General features: G+C 37.8%; 1 protein-coding gene across 8 annotated transcripts in view; it reads right to left on the reverse strand.

The window, feature by feature from the left end:
- Positions 1-23,433, reverse strand: part of PCNX1 (pecanex 1) — an 89,417-nt gene that overhangs the window by 63,983 nt on the left and 2,001 nt on the right. For 7 of the 8 annotated variants that reach the window (XM_064658258.1, XM_064658262.1, XM_064658259.1 and 4 more), the window contains exons 2-6: positions 17,125-17,333; positions 10,933-11,038; positions 7,766-7,811; positions 6,794-6,883; positions 3,640-5,340 (exon numbers count right to left, since the gene is read on the reverse strand). In XM_064658258.1, the coding sequence (XP_064514328.1) occupies positions 3,640-5,340; positions 6,794-6,883; positions 7,766-7,811; positions 10,933-11,038; positions 17,125-17,333 (2,152 nt within the window). Of the gene's footprint in view, positions 1-3,639; positions 5,341-6,793; positions 6,884-7,765; positions 7,812-10,932; positions 11,039-15,297; positions 15,355-17,124; positions 17,334-23,433 lie in introns of those variants that run through there. The other variant, XM_064658265.1, reaches the window with a different exon arrangement.

Consider the following 23,433-nt stretch of genomic DNA (forward strand, 5'->3'; position numbering starts at 1 on the left):
GGTATGTATGCATCTCAAGAACTTAAAAGCAAATAAACCTTAAATTACAGCAAGCTGTAAAACAGAGTAGCAACTTAAAGGGGGCATCTTTTTCAGTTAATATAGAACTGGGGAGAACACTTAACTTTTCAGGTCAGCTCAAGTCTTACAAAACGTCACTGTGTCACAGCATGATGTTGGTTCTTTAAAGCACTACAAACAGCAATCCAGAAATAGCACACATCTGACAGAAACCAGGCACAGGACAGCGCAAAGGTGGTATTGCCAAAATATCACTGGATATCTAGGAAAACTTTCAGACCTCTAAGCAACTTCATGACTCATCAATTCACTGGCTACTTTTAGAGCCTGAGTAGTTAACAAGGATAACAACTACTGTAAGGCATCTTCCGTTTTTGTTATACATCCACCACGTATATTTCATTTCAGAATTTTCAGATATCGTTTCTCTGCATTTTAATGAATTGCAATTTCTATTCAAATGCACACACTATCTCATAGCAAGTCATTCAGCACTTCCTGACATAATAATATAGAAATGAAACTGCTAAGTTGTATCTGCAGAAGTGAAATATGTACAAGTCTGTATAACATCCTTCTTAGCAAAAGATTAGTAAAGGCCATATCCATTATAAAACACATTTTAGCACTCACACAAACATGTAAGAATGTACTTTTTAGTTTACTCCCTAAAGACTGAAAGATATAATTAAGTTCTAATTACTGATTTAAGTCAAATTTAAAAAATAGGAATGAAAGCTGCTGACTGAAAAACAGAAGATGGTATTAATATCAGTCTTTTGGTTATCCAGGGCGCATTTGTTAATTATTTGTTTCAGAAAGTTATCATAAGCAATCACAATTAAAGATATTTATATAAAATCATAAAATAATCCTTTCAGCAGGAGGTTAGACCGGATTACTTCTAAAAGTCACATCCAACCAATATCCCCTAAGTTTATGAAAATCTGAACCAAGTTTATTCTGTAATTCACCTGCTGCAAGTAAACAAAATAACTTCTTAATTTTCTCAAAGAATTGCTATACACATATACAAATATGGTACGTATTTATATTACACATGTATGTTAAGAAACCTCTTGAAGGTGAAGACAACTAAGTAGTGAGAAATACTGGCTTATAAAGCAACTTCAATTCTAAAAAGTCACAGCATTTTCTCTCATTACTATTAGTCACGGGCAAGCCTAAAGAAGAAAGCCACAATCAAAGATGCAGACAGGTGTTACAAAACCTGTAATATAAGCTATAAATGTGGGGGGGAAAAATCCCAACAAAACACACACAAAAGAAAAACCAGTAGAGAACAAGGACAACATGAAGGAATTATTCAGATTGATCATGAACACATAAATTCAATGTAATTAGTGGCTTAATGCTAGACAAGACTGCATAAATATTTAAGTAATGCTGAAGAAAAGTACGTCAATTTTGTTGTTCTTCACAAAAAAAAAAAAGCAGAATGACATTAATTTCTCACAATCATAAAGGAAATACTTCCTTTTCTCTTGGTAGTAAGACACATAATTTACAGCAAGTGTTAGTAACCACTGACATGACCAAACCTGGGGAACCTGATTCCAGATTGCTTCTTAAAGACAGCCTGCAACCCATGGGCAAGTAAGACCTGGGTGCTTGCCACTTAAAATACTAACAACTTTGAAATGACCACCATGTAAAACTGTAAAGGGGAAACCAATTAGACCAGGAAGAGTGACAGCAAGCCTTTCCTGCTTAAACTGCTGCAGATGTGTATCTTTAACATCGCTTTGAAATGTGATAAGGCTTGTCTTCCCCACCATTTCATTCTTTAAAGGAGCAAGCAAAATATTTCACAATACACAGCATCAATTAATTAATTCTTTCAGACTACTGACAAGTAGTAAGCACATATAAAGTCTGACATGTTCCATAAGGTAAGGTATATTAATCCTCCTTCACACATAAGGAAAGAACCTTAATAGTTTTAAACAGTAATAACACAAATAACTCTATGCTAAGGGAAGCACAGAGTCAAAATGGTAAATACATAAAGCAGATTATTTATTAGTCAAATTACTCTCAGTAGACATAAAGAAGAGTTGTCACTTTAACAAGGCATAAGAAAAATAAGTGTTACGTGTTTGGCTTGCAGAGTTAGTACTAGAAGAGCAACCTGGACTCTTTCATTAAACCTACTGCAGAACTCTGTTACTAGAAATAGCAGAGAGAAAGTTAAAAAAAGAAAAAAATCTGCATATATTGGTAAAGTGAAGGCATCTAAATAGGTCTGTACTAACTGTAAACCAGTCAGATTTGATCAGTAACCAATACACAGCTGAAATTTAGCGTGGTACATTTTTTTTCCTCCCCAGAAATTAACTGTACTGATTTTTATAGTTCTTGTGTCAATGTTGGGGAACACACACACATAAAAAACAAACAAAACAAAACAAAACAACCACAAACAAACACAAACAAACAAAACCACAAACAAACAAAAAATAAAAACAAAAACCATACCACACATAAAAACCCAAAACAAAACCGAAAGAAAACCCCACTATTGGTCATATCTTATCTCACTGTCAGCTGGAAGCCTCTCCTTTTAAAATGAGAGTCACTAGATTTTGTTCAGGCAGTCCATATAACAAGGACAGTAAATTTGCTACAATTTCTTATAAACATTTATGTCTTGATCTACAATAAAATGTTATGAAGCATTTGTGTGCCTAGCTATAGAGATCCAGATTATGTGGTAGCTATTGCCCTCCAACAATCCCAAAACTCAGACTGAGGTAATCTGAGCAATCCCATACTGTTCTGAAAATGTATTTTAAAGCCACTTATCTTCCATGACACAAGAAGTCTTCTCAGTTAAGGCAGTCAATACAGCTAACCAAGAAAATAAACTGAAATGTCATAAAAAGTGATTAAAAAAAAAAACTATCAAGAGCTCCAAATTTTTTTTTAAAATGCCACTATTAATCTATATTAATAACAGCTACTACAGGTAAGCTTAGCATTCATATTACACCAAGCAAAGCAATAGTTAGGGAAAGAGGAAATATTCCTCTCCAATACTGGAACATTATTGTGTTCACATAATGAAGACAAAAAAAAAAAAAAAAAAAAAAACAAAATAAACCAAAAGCAAACAACACTGTCTAGCTAGCAATGGCAAGGTTAAGCAAAATCAAACCCCTAAAAGAATTCAGCTTTGTAACCAGACCATTGTAAGAATGCACAATTCAAGGCTGCACGGTAAGGGTTTGGGATTGGTTTTATTTTTTGATACCACCTCAAGCCACGTCAGAAAGGCAGCAGTGGTTTGTACTACTCAGCACAACAGAGCAGGTTTGGATTTGATCACAAACAGTGGTTTTAAGATACAGCTCTAATTAACAAAGACTGCTGGTAACAAAACTGTAACACCTCTGCCTATGTATTTCCTAACAGTTGTTTGGATTCAACTCCCATTTCTATATATCTTCCAAGACATTATGGAGGAAATGCTTTTTCAGTTTTACTGGGCAGGAACAAAGAATCAGGAGGACATCTAAGTACAGTTTTAACTTAAATCACAGATCCAGATTCATTAACAAAATATGACAAGGTACTTCTGGTAGGTCATTTACTTACCTCCGCTTGCTGATTCTTGCTCTTCCCCTTCAGGAAATGTAGCCTGGTTTGGTAAGCTATTCCTAGAACGAGTGACTGACTCTAAGTGTGAAGCCCTTCCCAACAGAGATAGCTCATCTAGCACCTCTCCTTCTTTGGCTTCCAAATCAGATTTTGAAGTGGTTAACTGCTTTATGTTACCTGGTGCCATTAAACTATTTGGGTCATTTAAACAAGCTACAGTACCACTGTCCAGACTTAATACTCTGGCACGGTTCTTGGCACTGTTTGTGCTAGAAGTCCGTCGTGTAGATCTTTTTTTGCTAATTCCTTCAGAGCTTACGTGGGTTTTGTGAGCATTTTCAAGGTCTGTGCCCCCACGTTCTTTAGAAACATATTTGGTCTTTAGAGCACTGTACTTTCCCTCAGGAGACTGGCACGAATGGGAGGTGGTGCTGGAAGAGCTATCACTGCTGAACTGGTGAGCTGACTGCATACTCGATGTCCTGCTCAAGTCACTTTGATCACTGGAGTCCTCATCGTGACAAAACACAGCACTGTGAGGTTTAGTACCAGATACACCTCGGAAGGAAACATATTCCCTGTGCCGACTTGAATCAAAACTACTAGCCCGCTTTTTTCCTGTCCTTCTCCGGCTGGACTTGTGGGTAGAGGCTGTTCGATGTATTAAACTAGAAGATTTCGGTCGAACATCTCCTTCTTTTTGTTTTCCACTTGTTTCTTTAGAAGCTCTTGAATCTACTAACACAACTAGTTTCTCACTCTGCTCATCTCTTTGTTCAGCAGCCTTCCCAAGTGGCCTGTCAGTTTGTGTAGTTAATTCATTGGCATGTGGGTTCTTATTGGCCTCTTCTGAAGCAGAGGCACCAAGACCTTTCTGGCTGTGCATCTCATCGGATGCATTAGAACCCTTTAGCTCTTGAACACCACCAATAGTGCTCACTTCCACAGCAGTCCTTTCGCTACTAGTCCTTTTATCCGTAGTAGAGCTACTGTCATCCTCTGAGTCAACACCACAGTCTTTTTTCTTACCACCCTTTTTCTCTTCTCTAGGAGATTCCTCCTCGTGCTCTGACAACACGCTTTCTATATGCGTGGAGCTAGTATGTTCACTTTTATAGCTACTGATGGTACTGTTAGTGTCACGATCAGTCCCACTGCAGTAGCTTTCTGTTGAACCACTGCTTCTAGTACTCAGGCTTCTCAGACTGTCCATACTTTTGTCTGCTTTCAAGGATTTGCTCTTCCCACTCTTAGTCAATGGTTGAGGGCTGCTACTTTTCAGAATGTCATCTAATTGAAAAACTCCTGAAATGCAAGAGTTCTCACCCAAAGACTCTCTGGATCCAGAAGGGGGCTTGGAAGCTTCTAATTCACTGACAGGATCTAGTCCTCGTTTTTGCTGATAGAGAGGGAAGTCATTTAGTGAAGCATCTGGAAAAGCAACAGCAGAGCTAGAAGTCCTTGGTACACCTCGTGGTCTGTGATCCTTCCTATACGAGTGAGAATGCAGAGTTACAAGTGAAGCTACTTCTGTGTCACATGCACTGGTTTTAGACTGGTCCACAAGCTGGTTGTTCGAGAGGCACACTTTGTCACTGTTGTCCCTTGGCAAATCCTGTCCAGAGGACAATGAAGGTTGGATGGAGACAAACGAGTCGTTCGACACCAGACGAAAAAGCTTCCGATCAGCTGCCAGATCTGTTTAAGGACACATTTAAAAATATTCATGTAGAATGTTCATGTAAGTTATACAATCTGCCTTAAAACCGCTTGCTTATATCAGACAAAGTAAATGAACTGACAAATCCATTTGCAAGTACTATGAATGCATCACATTATCATTTAAAATTATCTCCTAACACCTGGGCAAACCTGAAAGGGTCTTTTTAATTAAAAAAAAGAAACCATCAATAGCAGCTTAACCTTCGCAGCTAATAAAAAACAATGCAATTCTGACAAGTCCCCAAGCTCCTCTATTGCTTATGTGTCTCAGACTTAATGTTGCACAGGCCTATTGGTATTATAAAAAAACTCCCTATGAAGTTACTGAGCTTGACTACCTCTAAAACTGGTAACATGAAAGCAAATCATGAGGATTTGCTGTTAGCTCTTGATTACAACAATTGTTCCTGTTACTTATCACAAAAGTAAAAGTGTCCACCTGCAAGTAGCACTGAAAGTCAGGCTACTTTCCCTTTTGGTACTGTCACTAAAAATAGAAGATCTGGAGGCCAAGTTAAGTTTCTATGACTGCTGAATTTTTGTAGAGCGTATTTGAACAGGTGCAACTTAAACTTCAAAACAGTTACATTACTCAGCTGAAAGTAGTAGAACCTTGCTCCCTATTACAACAGCATGGCCACCTGTGATGCTTTATTTCAAACATCCTTTCTGCACTCAAGCACATAGTAATAACTGAATCATCCATGCCAGTCTAATCACCTATTAGTGATTAGACTGGCAAAAATGAACCATAGTATTCCCAGAGTTAATTTCCTGCTAATCACCAGGTATTTTAAAATCAGCAAACAAAAAGATTTCCCTACAGTTTTATGCTCTATTTTAAATTGAGCAGGCTTTTTCCTGGCAATGAAGATAAATGACAAATGAGATCTTCAGTTGTCCAGTTTTATTTCAGAACACAAGCTAGCATACAAGAAGGAAAAAAATAAAAAAAAAACAAAACACAAAGCTCTGATAACTTATATCTTAGAAGCAGTCTATGGCTCCAGAAACACAGAACTCTGCATAGGATTATTTACTTTATAGAAAAGCCTTCCAGATTTTAAAAAAATACATTTGTCTGTACTGGAAAGCAAAGCAAATAAGTCTACAACGAAGCCCCGGAATCCCAGGCCACCTGTGGTATAAGAGATACTGTCTAAAGACATGTAAGCTAGTTATCTTTCAGCAGTAAGGTGACAATAAATATTTATTATCTGCTGGAAGATGTCAGAACAAGAAACACAGAGCAAAAGAATAACATTAAAAGCTTCCCAGAAACCTGAGTAATTCAGAAAGGAAACAGAGAACTTCAAGATACCTTTTCTTAGAGTCTTATCAACAAACTGCATGAATTTATTTAGCATATTAAGCAAAGGGTCTCTGGTAACAAAATACCATGTTTAACATGGAGAAGAAGAAATTTTACCTTGTTCTTCACTCCCTTCTTTACACAGGCTAGAACTCTGGCCAAGACTCAAACTGATATCATCAGAGGTCTTGGCAGTGTCAGTATCACCTGTGAATTTTAAGAAATAAGAGTACTAGTGCTCAAAGTATTAACACATACATTTACATACACTGCAGATTTCTTAGTTGTCATGAAAGACTTGCTTTTATTTCTTCATTTAAAGGTAAATAATAATCACAAGCAACACAAGATTTATCTTTCAGAGACAAATATTGTCTACTCTATTTCATTTATCTTAGAAAAAAGAGAAAAGTATCTTCCACAGAACCCAACGGAAATAGAGTTTTTTTTTCCTTAAAGATCTATCTATTTGAATATTTCTTTTTGCATGGTTGCCTATAAAAAGAGGGGCAAAGTGTAAGAAAATATTTGTAATGATAAAAAAGGGAAGGAAAAAAATAATCAGGAAGGTGACAAAAATTCACATTTGATTTTGTCTTATTATTGGCTGGATAAATTTACAAGATCATAATTTTGCATATTACAAATAATTTATCTTTTCATCTAGAGGAGTTCACAAGGGCTGTTCTGGACAACAGTTTTGCTAGATGCAAAGCAACCAGAAATAATTAAGTCATTGAAATTCAACACCAAAAGGGTGGTTGGTTGCAGTGACTTGAAAACGCTAGGGAAAAGTGCACCCAAACCAATCCCTTAGCTCTGCATTGATAAGCAAAGGAAAAATGTGTCATTACATAGGAAACAGAACATGGACTCCATAATATCCTCTCCTCATGTTTTAGTCACATAATTGGCAAGTCCAAGGAAGATTTCTCCCAATTAGTAAATGCTGTACTTAGCTCACAAAAAGAAAAGTTTTGAACATAAGGTGGACGATATTTGGAAACAACATAGGAAACAACGTAGTAAATAACATAGTGATTTGAAGTGCTTCTGCATGGTAATTTAAGGAGCAGCTAAAAATCTCACCTTTGATGGTTGCTGCTGTTCCCAGACGAGATAACCCAGATCCAACCTAGAAACAGGGGATTATGTAAAAAGTTGTAAATTTTCAGAAAATAACCAACTGTTGTTTCCTATCACTTCAATGTACGCATTTGCCTATACATCTAGGAGAGATTTTTAAAGGCACAAAAGCATCCAACAGCATGGCGCTATAAAATTCTTTGTGATTTGATGTGTTTCCACTGCAAACAGATGACAACAAGGCATGTAATTATGCATCTAACTACATGACAGCATTATTCTGTTTCTTAGCCAGTGTTCTTAGAGATTTTACTATTTGATTTGAGAAACAGTTTTTAATCTAGGAATTTTTCTAGAAAATACTTAATGCAGCAACAAAATACTGGTGCAGTGGCACATGGATAACTACTGCTGCAAAGCTGCATGTTTAATGCAGTGATCACGGTTGTCTAAAATCACACAATATGCTGAGTTGGAAGGGACCTACAAGGATCATTGAGCCCAAACCTTAGCTCTGCATAGGGCCATCCCCAGAAGTCAAACCATGTACCCGAGAGCATTGTCCAAATATCTCAAACTCTGTCAGCCTTGGTGCTGTGACCACTGCCCCAAGGAGCCTGTTCCAGAGCCCAACCACCCTCTGGGGGAAGAACCTTTTTCTAATATCCAACCTAAACCTCCCCAACACAACTTCAGGCCACTCGCTTGGGTCCTGTCACTGGTCACAACAGAGAAATCACCAGCCCCTCTGATTCCCCTCATGAGGAAGTTGTAGACTCCAATGAGGTCTCCCATCAGTCTTCTCCAGGCTGAACAGATCAAGTGACCTCAGCTGCTCCTCACACTGCTTCCCTTCAAGGCCCTTCACCATCTTGGTTGCCCTCCTTTGGACACACTCTAATGCTTACAGAAAACAGTATCTTAGTATAAAACTTACCTGTTCAACACAATAAAAACCAAGCTAAATCCAGAAACTGCTTCCATATGAAGAAATATATATTTTTTCAGGATTAGTTTTCATGTTCAATGGCAAACCAGCAGGCATGTACCTCCTCATATGAAAAAGAGCTAGCCATTTAGGTTTGCAATCTACCTTTCTACATACAACCTATAATCCACAACAGATTATTTTGCAGAGATGCTACAGAGAATTTAGTCTTTTCCTTCAATAGTATTTTCAAGACCATCTCTCAAAGAGCTACAAATAGCACAAAAAATGTATGTGCCAAATAATTAAACTACTAAGAAATACAGAAGAGCACTTAAAGGCAAAATCTCAACCCAAGATACTTAAAAACGATGGCCATTTGACTTTCAGAGATATATATAGACAGATAAATATAGATATACATACATACTTATTGGGATGCTGTTTGTCAAAAGTCCCTAGTTCAAATGACTCTGGGGCAAAGGCATAATTCTACTAATTCTTTTCTGTACACACAGCAATTTCAGGTAACCTGAAGATGTGTGCAGCCATACCACAGAGGAACAATGGCTTCGTTGTATGTAATGCAAAAAAGCAGCTAAGAGCTTGTTTAATGCATTTTCTTCATTAAATTGTCACATACACTTTTAGTTAGTCATTCTGTCAAGTTTCAATGTTTTTTTCCCATTCAGTAATATGCCTTGCTGAATGCTGCAGCTGAATGCAAATGCATCAGCACAGGAAAGCTAGTTCACACAAAAAACTGAACAGAACTCAGATGCTAACTGTTCACATTCCCTTTTGATGCTACAAATTCAATTGCAAGGGACTAGTGAATACTACTTTTATTAGGATAAACACATTTTAAACACTACACTTTCTTTCACAGTAGCTTGAACTTCTTCACATGTTTTAACATTACAACGGTTATAATACGTTTGAAATAGTTTGTTTGCCAAAGACCAGTCAAAGAACTAGTCTGGGGATCATGTTTCTATCTTCCTACATGGACCATTGTTTCCTATTCCTTTGAACTACCAAATTCCTACCAAATGCCTGCTTGCTTCAAAGGAGAAAAATCAATTAGAGTATCTCTGCTGCATAACGGAGCATTATTCAGATGAAACACCCCCATTAGCATACCACCGCACCTTGCTATCTACTGACTGCCCAGAGAGCTAATTAGAAGAACATGATATTGTAATACCACACCAAAGATTTCCATGTCATTCAAAAACAGGTTCTGTGTCTTTAATATGATGCTGCATTGCTCATTGTCAACAAAACCATACAGTATGGCCAGCCAATCTACTTGTCCTCGTGAAGGGCTGGTAAAAGAAAGATGCCACGACCAGTAAAACATCATAAGACAAATAGAAGAAAGAATACATCCAATGCTATGGAAGCTGAATGCATAAACCTCGTAGACATAAAAAGGAAACAGAACAACTTCCCCAGGTAAATTACAAGGCAACTAGAGCATAATAAAGTTGCATTAAAATGTAATAAAGCCACATTCTTCAGTACTTCCATCTTGCAGGAGTCCCTGTTTATTGCTTTCTTCCCACTCCCGCTGAAGTGTCAAAAAAGTGAAGATTTTGAAGAGGTCATCCAAAAATAAACAGTTTTAGTCTTTCCATTTCCAGTTTATCTTGCTTTGTACGTTAGCAAACTAACATTTTTGACTGCAGAGTCTGAATTGTCAGGAATAATAACTTTCTGAAAGTCATTTACAATTACAAGAGATAATCAGGAGTGACGACTTAACAGAAGCCTCCTCAAATACAGCATTTAAATTTACTAATTACACTTCTAAATGAAGACCAAACAAAAGTAACGAGGAAAATTAAGTTAGAATATAAGGACAAAGATACAGTTTGAGCTCACAGATACCAAAATGACCAGGGAATCCCACCACAATGGGTTCTTGGCCCTTATCTGACCATGCTCTGAGCCATTCTGATTTACTAAATCAGAAGAGAGCTAACAGCTACTGTCTCACATGAGACAGTAAGTTCCCTTACAAAATCCAGCCATTTATAAAGTAAATACAAAACAGGATGAGAAAGACCTACACTGCTGGGAGAGTGCAATGCCATCCTAATAAAGCAGTTCAATACAGAAACATAACTGGTTTAATCTCATACAAATTTTAAAAATGTAAAATAGTAAGAAAAGTCACTGTACAGATTGCAGAGCCAGCAGTACTAAAGCAACAACCCTCAGTAGCTTTAATTCTTACCTGGTTGTTTGGATCTATCCCAGCGTAAGAATTTCGTGAACTACAGCCAACAGGGGGAGTTGCTTCTCGTATAAACTCTGACATCTCAATCCCTCCACCAGGATCACTAAGAGAAACATAAAAGAAAAAAATATAACATTAGCCTACCAGTTAAACCTAAGTTTGTCTATCCTGAATGCAAATTCAAAACAATTTTTCCCTTTTCAAATATCCAGAGCTCAAATATATCCCAGCATCTCAGATGAACACCACCTATTTGACACAGGAAGCTCAGCCAGAGCTGGAGCACCCTACATAGTGTCATAGAAGCTGCAGCCCTAAGTCCACTGTCACCAGCCAACACAAACTGTGAAGACTCAGGAGCTACAAGGCATTCTGCAATGCTGACGTACTAAATTCTGTCTGTATGTACACACATATAACTTCTGGATCATCTGTCCAACTATAATACCCAGAAATCCATCAACAGAAAATGTACTACACAAAGCTTTTTCAAAGACCATGGAAAGGACTCCTGGTCTTTTCCTTAGACTGAATCTAGGAGCAAACACAAGGATGGTTAATCAAGAAAGTCACACACTGTCAGTAAAAGTTATTGGACAGGCAGAGACATATAGGGACATGGTATCTCTCTCCCAGGAATGCAAACCACATCTTTCTACCCAAAAATAACTTTCCTTCAGATACTTTACAGGTCCTATTAATATATATTTTCAGGTACAACATATGTATCATTACATCCTAGTGATTTCACACTTTCAGGATAAATAACTATTGGTTTGAAAGTACTTCCTAGATCGACATCACCAAATTGTAATTCAACATAATTCAGCTTGTGAAAGGCAGATATTATATGAAACATAACCAAGTTGGATCTATCCATTAGGACAATGAGGTGTGAAGTAAATTGAGGACTAGAACACAGGGATACAACCTAGCACCATTTGTTGACTGCAAAGACGGAGAAGTTGAGGCATCCTTTTTCCTCTCCCACTGCAGTTCTCTTCAAACATCTTGATACAAACTTCTGAACATAAGTAACTGCAGAGTAATTTGACACTGACCCTCTCTGCTTCATCCCAAAGATAAACAACTGCCTCCCAATAATCAATGATTCTGATCTGTGGCAAGTCTACTCCAACATTTTGCTGGAGAAAGTACATATGCACAATACTTCTCTGGCTGGACCGAAAAACTAAAGATGAAGCCCCTCTGGAGAAGGGGACAGAAAAATAGAAGCACTGCAGGGCTTACTTAATAGACAGCTAGTCTTATAGGAAAGTCTCGTGCAATAAGAGCAACACCTAATGGGGTGGTCTGCACAGGGCCAGGAATTGACTCGATGATCCTCATGGGTCCCTTCAAACTTAGCATATTCTACAATTCTAATCACTTTTGTAATACACAGCCATCAATCTAGGATATTATAAACAAACTGTCTGTAGACTAAAGGACCTGAGACATGATTCATTCTGCAGCATGACATTTCAAGCTATTGTAATCTTAGAGAAGCACAAAGGTACAACCTCGGGAATCATTCTAGATAATATAAGAAGCCCGTGAATCTTCCTACATCAAAGAGATTACAAAAAAGACAGTCTGAAGTTAGGAATATATTACTTCAATAAAAATAAGTTAACTTAAAAGACAACCAGCCATTAGTTAGCAGAACAACTATGGTCCAACTCTAGCAAAATAAAGAAGTGAAAAGCCACCCTTTTGGTACAGCTCAGCAATGAGACATAGGCATGCTCTTAGTGATGGCTGTTTATAGAGTCCTCTCTGACCTAATATTATCAATTATGCTAGAGACAGGTAAGGAAAATGAATAAAAGATACAGAATTCAGCTTCAATAATTACCACCAGCTTTAGCCAAAGTACTCCTTATGTAAATATTTTAAGAATACATAAGGACATAACACGAAATTAAAGACTAAACTGAAAAATTCTCAATGTTTAAGTTCAACATACACTACAATGACAACAGAAGGTATAACAAAGAATGCCTCTCACAAAAAGATGAAATCCCTTTCCTGCTTGAATAATTCATTGAGAAACACTGTATGTGATTAAAGTACACCCTATGAAGTAGAAAAATAAGCCATTGCAAATAAGCTCTCATGCATAGAACTGGGTATTTAGCCAGGGTGGAAGAAGGAGGCAGTTTTGTCTAAAACTGAACCAACAGATACCAACATAAGCGACACCACAATCCCACACTGCCACTCTACTCACAGCTTCTATATTCTGTGACACACACAAGATAATGGATTAACAAAAGCTAGTAACAAACAACAACAAATAATGTCCATGGGAAAAAGCAGGTAATACAGATTCCTAGGACTAACCATTGTATGCCAAAGTACCTGGACTGTAATAGCACAAAGTCCTTTAGGAGCTATTTGATGCTACCACTGTGGCCATTCCTTTCTGCTTTGAAGTTCCACAATCAGTTTCTTACAGTTTGCCGACCTCATACCTCAGAGCAAGTGCTACACTTCTCAGCTTGCAAGCAAAATAACTGCAGTGAAGTTATTATCCAAATTGAGAAGACTGAAAAAATTATGTACAGCTACCTGCAATGGAGATTGCCGTGCAAGAGGCATTCAAAGATCACATAAAACAACTTAAAACTAATATTTCTAGTTATTAGTAACTTTCCTAAATAAAATTACTATCTGGAGGTATATTACGTTAGCATGTCAGAGACTAACCAGATGTCTGAAGAGGGTGTAAGTCTACATGAATTCAAGAGCTTAAAATCTGACTTAGGCTGATTGACTAAAGGAATTTGATATTCAGACCAGAACTTTGAAAGAGAATGTGGAATAAACAATTTTAATTTCTGGACAAAGCAGAGAAAGAATTTTATTGCTTTCTTTTGAACACCTTCTTCTGTCCTTAATTTCCAACTCAAATAGCAGGATAACTAGTTAGGAGGCTGCTCTCAAAACACAGAAGGACCAGAGCATGTACTGCAAATGCTAGGTCACAATAGCTTGAAGTATTAAAAGAAGTTTTCTTTCAAGTTTGAATCACCAGTCAAAAATGCAAACCAACTCCAAACTCAAAAACACTCTGTCAGCCACAGAAAACTGCAAGAATAAACAGCAAAGGTAGGGCAAGAGTTCTTGAGATAACATGTTTTAAATTTTATTTCTCTTGCTCATACTTGTTTAAGCAGACTATACGTATCTCAAAGACACAACATTCTTCAGCTGTCCAGAAGTACAAGTGAAATTCATGCAGCATCGCGATTACAGCTCCCCCATGCTAATGGAGATCAGGAACAGCAGTGTCACCTCATTAACACTTTATGATACTTTGAACCACAGTAGTCACTGACACAAGAAAGAAGCCATATTCATACACCCAGAAGTAAAGACTGACTGAAATGTTTTGAAGTATCTATGTGGGTCCACTGATACCCAACAAATATTATGCTTGTACTGCTGCTTCTACCTTTTCTGTGAAACCAGGAGCCTGTATCCTCATTACTTGCTTTCATGAAACCTCACAGAAGAATTACTAACACCTGAAGTATAAAAACAGCAAATGCACTAGAAGCTACAGAAGAAGGGAACTCACATTCCTATCTCTAAATTAAGACTAGTTTCTTTCAAAACCATTAACTAGAGAATTTCAGCTTTTTAAAGAGCACAGTAAAAATATAAGCAAGGCATTTCTAAAGGAACAGTAAGTTGTTCTTTGCTTAAACATGCCAAAGTTTCACGGAAAGATTAAAAACTTTTAGTTTGATCCTGTTCAAAAACCAGTGTGAACTGAAGATAAATGAGCAGTTCGAGTAAGCCTACAGATGACAGCACACAAGTTGTCAAGATACCTGAAAGCACCACTTCACAGATAAAACATCTTCAGAAAGAAAGAACAGCAGTTCTTAGAAGCTAACAGAATCCCAAACGTGACTTTGGAACAGAAAGCAGACTATTGCTTAATCCTTCAAAAATACTACTATGTGGTCTCAGGGAATGTGGGTATAGCAGGGTGAAAACTCTAGGATGGCTTTGCAAACTATACTATACACATTTATTTGGTATCACATGCTGTAGTCTAAGCTATCAAAACTAATATTCTGATTATGCAAATATTAAAGACAGTATGTCTGCTTAGATCTCCCCTATATCCACCTTCTGCAAGGAGAGTAGAGTTTAAAAAGAAAATCCTACATACACACTCTCTTCCCAGACAGGTTTGTTTTTTTATTAGTGTTCCAATTTAACTTAAGAAGGTTACAGCTCAATATTAAACACTCACTCTACATCCCATCTACTAGTTTGAATATTACCCCAGAGTTCTTGTAAGCTTCCAGGCAAAGATTAGTATATACTGTACATCCCACTTACCAAAAAGTAACTCCGTAATTTCTGCATTGACCTTGTTCCCAGTTCTAGTTAAGAGACCTGAAAGTGGGAACAAGGATCATATAAAAGTTAATGAAACTTTAGTTGGCAAGCAGGACACACAGCATCAAACTAACCTCTACTTCTGAGCTCACAATGCTTATAATGTAGTAACTTGTCCCATGTCAACTGCTCCCTAGACAAAACAGAACTGAAACATCCAGAAGTAATTCACAACTCTAGTAGAAATTCCCTTGCCAAGTTTGGGCTACTGTTTTGGAAGCAAAAGCTACATGGCAAAAAAACCAAAACCAAAAACAAAACCCAAGCCCACCAAAAACCGCTCAAGAGACAAAACATCTAAAGATCACATCTAAAACATGCATTAACAAGGCTGCATTGAAACAGAACAGACCACTGTTTACTTCCATGAATTTTATTAAGCAGAGTAAGCATTAATATACAATTAGGGAAACAGTCTGCCAAAATAGCTCAGTACAGTTTTAATAAGGTATATGGTGCTCTAAACAGAGTCCCAATTTACATCAGCAGGTTCTATTGCCAAACACAACATGGAAAAAGGGGCAGGTTATAAAAGATTGATACAAGAAGTTACTGTATATCAACTTTAGAGGAATCTAAGACACCATTTTTGCTAACAATACCTGAGCTGAGAGTAGACACAGAAGAACGTAGGACCCATCTCACGAGAAGCTACCCTATATGTACACACAAAGTCCTTTTGCTTCTAGGCTGAGCATTTTCAAGAGCAGCAGTTTAACACTTCCTTTCTTTAAGCGTCCTAATAAACAGACTCAAGAGGCTTCTTTCAACTACATTTCCTTATAGCACATGTATCCATTTAGAAGTTACAGGTTTGGTTTTTATTAGTAAGACACACACAACCTTATTAGAGTCAGGACAGCATATTAATTGCCTCACTTTGAAAACTGTTCATGGCTACTAGTACCAGAAACTCACAGACAAGAGAAAGGTCTTCTTTAAAAGCTAACAATTCAAGGTTGATTTATTTCATACAGTTTAACTTTGTAGATGGCCTCAATTATCTGAAGGCAGGCAGAGGCTTTGATAATAGAGCTCATAACACATCCACAGTCTGATCAGACTGGTTAGGCTGGCCTTGTTGATGAGTCATCTTTTGCTCTTCTTTCTCCAAATAGTCTGGTCAGAGAGGAAAATCTCTGGGGTTTTTTATGCTGGCAACAGTAGAGATCTGTGGAAAGCAATCACCTCCTACTGACAGTACTTCAGAATCATTATCTTCATTACTGAGATGAGTAATTCCAGAATTTACTAGCTCATAGGACAGTGTTCTTCTGAAGACAGACTGTAGCTGGAGTCAAGCATTGTATTTGACTCCTGCTTTTTAAAAACTAAAATTGAAACCCAATCAGACACTCCTCCTAGTGATAAAAGAATTAGCAAGCAGTACATGGTCTTTGACAGCTAGATTTTTCGTACTACATCTACTGCTGAAATAAAATTACTTGTACTAGTTGTGTTAAGTGTCTAGTGACCTAATCGGCCACATTTTCCATGCTATTGTTTCAGTGCTTCCAGCACATTCAATATTGTTCTGGAACGCCTCTGGGGGAGGAACCAGGAAATTAACATGAATACATCATTTCAAACCTAATAAATAAATAAGTCTGCTTTTAAAGACCAGACTTAAAACAGTCTTTCAGAACTGCACAGGTCTGTATCTATATTTCTCAGTGTTTATCTCAACCGCCATCCCAGTCACACATCTGATGAAGGCAGGACTGTTTATCATTTGAAGCAGTATACAAACATCAGCAGACACCTTACCTGGGCCCATTGCTGTCTTTCCTCTTGGCTGAAACATTGCTTTGTTCTGTTTTTGCACCTCTATCCATATGCTCACTGGCATTCCTCTCCACAATTTCTCCCTCATCCAGTGCCCTGTGCAAACGGTAATTCACCATCTTCAAAACGATAAAGAGAGCTGCTATCACCGGGCAGTAGACAGCTACTATCATCATGGAAGAAGGAAGAGCCTTTCAAAAAAAAGTAAGAAAGAGTTAATGAACACAAGGTCAAATATCCATAAGAATACCCTTCATACAGTTTGGCAGTTTCTTCCGTGGAGAAAACACTGATCATACTGGACCATCTAGTCCGATTTTGTGTGAAGAATGTTAGAAGTCTGGCAACACAGAAAAAAGGAACAGCTGAACTTCAAGATACCAAAGCGCAACAGCAGCATCATAAATAAACCTGTGTCACTGAAGCCTGAGAACCAAGTTCAACTCTCTTCTCCTTTCACAGATTATAGAAATACAAGACCTAGACTAGGAAACTTACTGCTAGCATGATCTTTTTGTGTGGCACACAGTATTTCTGATTAGCTGTTATGAATAAAAAGAAATGGGAAGATTTTAAGCAACTTGGAAACTAAACCAAGCACAGGATGTGATCTTATTTCAGGGACAGTACACAGCACCAAGTCCATTTTTGAAAAACTGTTGCAAGTTTGACAGCATGGCTGGATGTGAGAAAACCTGCTTAGATACCAAACAGAGATGTTTTGTCTTCGCTTGTCAGCTTCCAACAGCTACTCCTGCATGACAAGATACTGATCAGTCACAAAAGCCAAACTTTTTCCTAGCTGCATACAAAAAAAAAAAAAAAAAGAGTGTTTATATTTGTGACTCACACACTGAGCAGCAGTCCTCAATAACCTGCAGACCACAGGCTGCAAAGATTATTTGTGTTAGATCATTATATGTTCATGGAAAAGGAAGCCAACTCATGTTCCGAAGAGAATTTTTCAGTTGTGTCAAAGGTGGCCAGAAGCCACATAAAAAAACCTCAGTCCTGAATTCAGCTTTTGAAATTCCACTCCGAGTTAAGACTTCTCATGCAGCTTTTGCAGAGGTACATAGGGATTTTACAGATCAATCACTTCAGCAACAGGTAATGATTAAGTACAGCCTAACAGCTATTTAAAAGCAACGCTCAGAGTACTAGTTAAACTGCAGATTTCACTTCAAGGCTTTCATCCTTCTAATTTATCTTTTATTCATATTTTTAACTTTGCCATTTCACTAGGCAGTCACTAAACAAAATGAGATACTAACTCTCAGTATTCATCCAGAAGCAGACTACTTCCCTTACACAAGTGAAAGTGTTCACTGCATCACTATCCCTTACCCCACTGATGGTGTAGTTTGAGACATACCCTCAAAAACATATATACACATAGACATATGACAATCAGAATTAACCAACATTTGATATTCAGCATGAACAATTATTTAGTAGATGACTAGAACAAATGAACTGGTTTTTTTTAGACTTCCAAGCCTAAGGAGACTTCCAGTCTCCCTCCATATACAGACCATTACAAGAGAAGAGAGTCTTTATGGTGATCAAAGCCCCCTGCACATCTTGTAGAATCAGAAGGGGAAAATTACTAGAGAATGAGACAAAGATCCCTCTCTATTCTGCACATAAAACTAGTTTTAGTAATTAAAAAGATCTGATTACAATATTAATATTTCTACATATTCAAGAGTTTAATAGTCCTAGTAGTACTGGGAGTGCTTGCCACACAAGCAATGAGTTTATCAAAGCAAAGTGCTTAAAGAGATCTCCACATACAAAATACTGTACTAATAAAGGGAACAAAAGAATAAATATTTCTAAGTATTGTATTGACTGCTGACTTTAGAACAAAACCAATTCTTAATCTGGCTGCTCTCACTTTCTGGCTGTAAGCAAAGCCAAATAATCAATATAACATTCCTAAAGCCAAACAAATATAAATAATTGAATCTGGAATCAATCAGGAGGCAAGTTATTTATTAGGATTGTTTTGTTAAACAGACCAAGTTAAACTTACCTTTTCTTCCAAAACAAGTAAACACCTAATACAAAATTTGAAGTAGGCCAGGCAAACTCAGCTGAGGTATGCTAACTTAGATTTTGCATGCTGAGCTGGACAACACATTACACCAGGAGATTCACTTCCCAAGTACTACCTCAGGAGGAGAAAGAGGAAACAAAGCTACTTAAAAACAGCATCAGTAAGCAAACAGGAGCCAAAATGATGCTTATGGCATCCTTACAACACCTGAAGCAATGCTACAAGGGTTTCCTTAAGAAATGCCATGTTTCCACTTTCAAAAACTTCAGAGGCAATTAGTTCCCTGCAGGCAAGGGCAAATCCGTTAACTCTGGCAAAACTCATGAGCTTCCTGTACCTGCCCGATCACACACACAACTTCAACTATCCTCCTCCTTACAAGTACCTAGTGTACAGAAGCCATCACCAGAAGAGTCAGTCTAACACAAGATAACAAAAGCTAGAATTAGTCTATAAAAGACATGGCCATACTTATCTGTCTAAAGAACTCTTAAATTTTGTCAGCAGTGAGGTCACAAAGTGTATCCAATTTATCTTGTGGAACGCAAAATCTACACATCCTGTTCTGCAAAGAAACGCTTTAAGAACAAGGGGGAAAAAGAGGCCAAACACCTCATGTAACTTGCAGCAAACCCAATAAAGAATTAAAGGGTGTTTTTTCCTCACATCCTGTTTTCACAGGATTGCAGAAAGCTAAAAATAAGGTAAGTTAACTCACTATTTTTCCTTCTTCATATTCATTAGTAGCTATTCGTGTCTGGATAGGGCACATACTGTGGAAATACAAGTTTTAGCATGCCTAGTTGACTCTGCTGTATGATCATACTTCACACTAAGTCTCATGCCATGGTACAGCACTGCCACCCAGGGTACCAGTAATTTGTCTGCAGTCCAGCCTCAAGGAGAAGACTTTCTGCAACCTAACCTAAACCACTGGCGCCTTCTCTATTCTTCTTTGCCAAACTTAGAAGCATTTAACTTCCATTTGGGGTCTCCAAGCCACAAGCCAAGGCGAGCTAAAGTGAGATTAGCACTTTAAACCAGGGTTAGCATTTTAGCACATTTGAGGAGAGACAGGTCTCTCATCAGCATCCTGTATGATACCACCTTCAAAACTGGAATACAAATCTAGGTCCTACAAATTTGCAGCTAGATTTTATTTCAGTTCTTTCCACAAGTACTAAAGCATTTTTATTGGGCACAGCAGTCTAAAAAAAACCTCAGGTTAGAGCTTGTTAGTAGACACCAATTGGCTACAAGTCTGCAGCTGCAACAGCATTTCAGAGAACACCCCATTTTACTGCACATCTCTAGTCACTCGCATTAGCAACAAAAGAAAACATACACTTCACATCAGTAGTCACAGCTAAAGCTCTGGTAGAATATAAAAAGCTAAACATGACCATACAAAACCTGACTGCTTTAATTACGTTCTGTTGAAAACTTCAGTCGTCTAATGGCTGAACAAACCCAACCTTTAGATAAACTCCTAGCTGAAATTATTTCCTGGAATCTTAAATGGGAAGTTAAGTAGTACTCTCAAATATGGAGGTGGAGGGACACTGATTTTCTACCACCTTTCCCTCAAGGGTTACTTTCCAAATTTAAACCTTTCAAGACAACTTATGAAATCCATACTATACATATGCACAAAAGTAAGATGCAGGAAGGCACAACGGAGGACTAGGACTGTCCCTTCTGGAAGCTGCTGGCTGTTAAGTGAGCTCAGTTTTATCACAACTCTTCTTTTGTTAAACAGTAGGTAGAAAAAGCTTTAAGCACTCCTAAACTCCAACCTAAAACAGAAAAGAAAGCTCAGACCAGTAGGCACTGCAGTAAAATACTCCCATCTGAACTACAAAAAGTAGCTGTATCTTGATGCAATGTTTAAAGCACGTAAGTGCCAGGAACCAGAGGGAATTTCATTGACCGCAGGCTGTGCGACACATTTATGAAGAAATAAAGACTATATGGATCTTACCTAATCATATCTAGCTTCAGCTAGACCCCACAGATGCAATGAAGCTTCCAGATTCTTTTCAAAAAAGAAATGTGTAGGTGTTACCTGTTGAGAAAACTCAGAGGGAAGTCTCCTAACCCAAATCAGATTGCCAATCCTAACGTAGAAGTGGTATCAATCAATCATTAAGAAGTAACAGGCGTCTTGTAAAAAGCCTTACCAGTTCAAGCATTTTGAGCCCAATATTTTATGGAAACATTAATACTGGAGAGGAGGAAAGATCAAGAAACAATAGATATAGTTTTGTCCCCAATTTTTGTTTATGAACAGTCAGAGCCCTTAAGAACTGCTGCTATCAAGAAGCAAGTTCAGTTACATGTTATCTAGTTTTTGACAGAAAACTCGGAAGTGTACAACTGAAACTTGAGTAGCCAAGAAACTAGAAGTGTCTTAGAGCAGTATGGGATACCAGGGATCGTTATCACAGATCCAACCTCAATTATTTAAAATCTCAGTTTAAGAAACAGCACATATTTCAGAAACTCAGTGGAAAAAACTTTCACATGAAGCTACATTTAAATGACCTACTTCTGTAACTATGTACACAAACCAGGAAATTAGGTGAACTTGTTGTCTAAACGAGCTTGACTTTGATAGACAAGTTCTGTAGGTACATTTGAGCCCATCACCCCAAGCAAGGTACAGTCCTGGCTCCTCTTCAGTCACTGGCAAAATTCCACAAGTGCCAGAGCCAAGGCTTCACCCCCTCCTGCGCACGTGGTGGGACTGAAACAGCATTCCGACTAGGGGAAGTACTTTGGCAGCCTCCTCTCTTTCCCCTCCCCCTTGCAACACTGATGCATAACACTGGCCTCTGCACTTAGGGTATTTTTTCAACTCTACCACTATATTTTACAAGGCAGTTGTACAGCTTCCCCATATAGAAAGCATATTTTCTTCTCCCAATTCCAGTTCTGGATTACAGTAAAAACAGGGATCAGCTCTTACAGATAGGCAAATCAACAAGTACAGTTGAGTCTGTTACTGAATACAAATTTGCAAACAGGATAGATTTAACCAGTCTAGAAAGCAATATTTTTGTATGCATGCTGCCAAACCACAGCTCCAAGAATACAGACTCAAGCAGACATTTCTCTTACTCTACACCTCAGTTCCTCCATTATCTACACTTTTCTTTTTGCCACACTTCCAACAGGACGGTTTAAGTGTATAAATACACGAGAAAAAGAAAAGTATCTGGATCGGTAATACAGATACATTTATGTATACAGCTGTCTTCACTCAGGGTACAAGGTCCACTTTCATGTGCTTAAGCTCAGAAGGCAGATGAGGGATCGAGGAAGAAAAGGATAGCTGAATTCTACTGCTGATTTTTAAAGCGGGTTTCCACCACACATTAAATCCATCAACCCAAACAGTACTAGCATACATACACAAAGAAAAACACGGATTTATGGCATTAGTTGATGACCACAACTATTACCAGATTCCATTCTGAAAATACCAGATCAATAGAAGGAACGCACAGAAAAAGATTAGCAATGTTGGTTGCAATAAACCAAGTCTTTAACCGATAAGCGCATCTAAATCACCATATCCCAAAGTGTTCTATTCCTGCTGGGGGCTAAATAACATCTGAAAAAAGTAATTAGCTTACTGTAAAATGCATTCAGCCTTGAGAGCCAGCTACAAGTGAAATTCTTAGGCGACACTTTTGTCTTTGTTGCTACAAAACAATTTCGGAATAACTACAGTTATTGCTGCCTCAATGCATAAAAGCAACACTGTGATTTTGCAATTCCTTATGTGAGGAAGTTTTATAAGTAATATGAAATCTGACAGCATTTTAAGTCTTTGTATATACCTTGATTTTTTTAAACACACAGGGTTGTCTGCCAGCAACAAGTCACTTGAAGCTAGCTTAGAAACTCCCTCCTACACACCAGTGAGCCATGCTCAGAATTCAGATTATGATTACCTAAGACTTTTTAAGCAAGTTCTGCTTATTTATGTATGTCCCACAGCAATGCAACACTTACTGCTTTTTATTCTGAAAAAGAGCTTAAGAGATACTAAAGAGCTAAGATGACCAACACAGTACTGCCTGTTTAGTTTGTGTCTAGACAACACTTAAACTGCAGAGGGTGGAAAGAGGGAAAACAGCCAAATATGATTCAATCTGCTTTAACTTGTGACTAATCTCCTTACTTATTCTCAGGGAAGTTGGCAGTTGTTGCACCTTTAACTT

This window comes from Pseudopipra pipra, chromosome 6, assembly GCF_036250125.1.
Source record: "Pseudopipra pipra isolate bDixPip1 chromosome 6, bDixPip1.hap1, whole genome shotgun sequence".
In the NCBI taxonomy this organism is placed as follows: domain Eukaryota; kingdom Metazoa; phylum Chordata; class Aves; order Passeriformes; family Pipridae; genus Pseudopipra; species Pseudopipra pipra.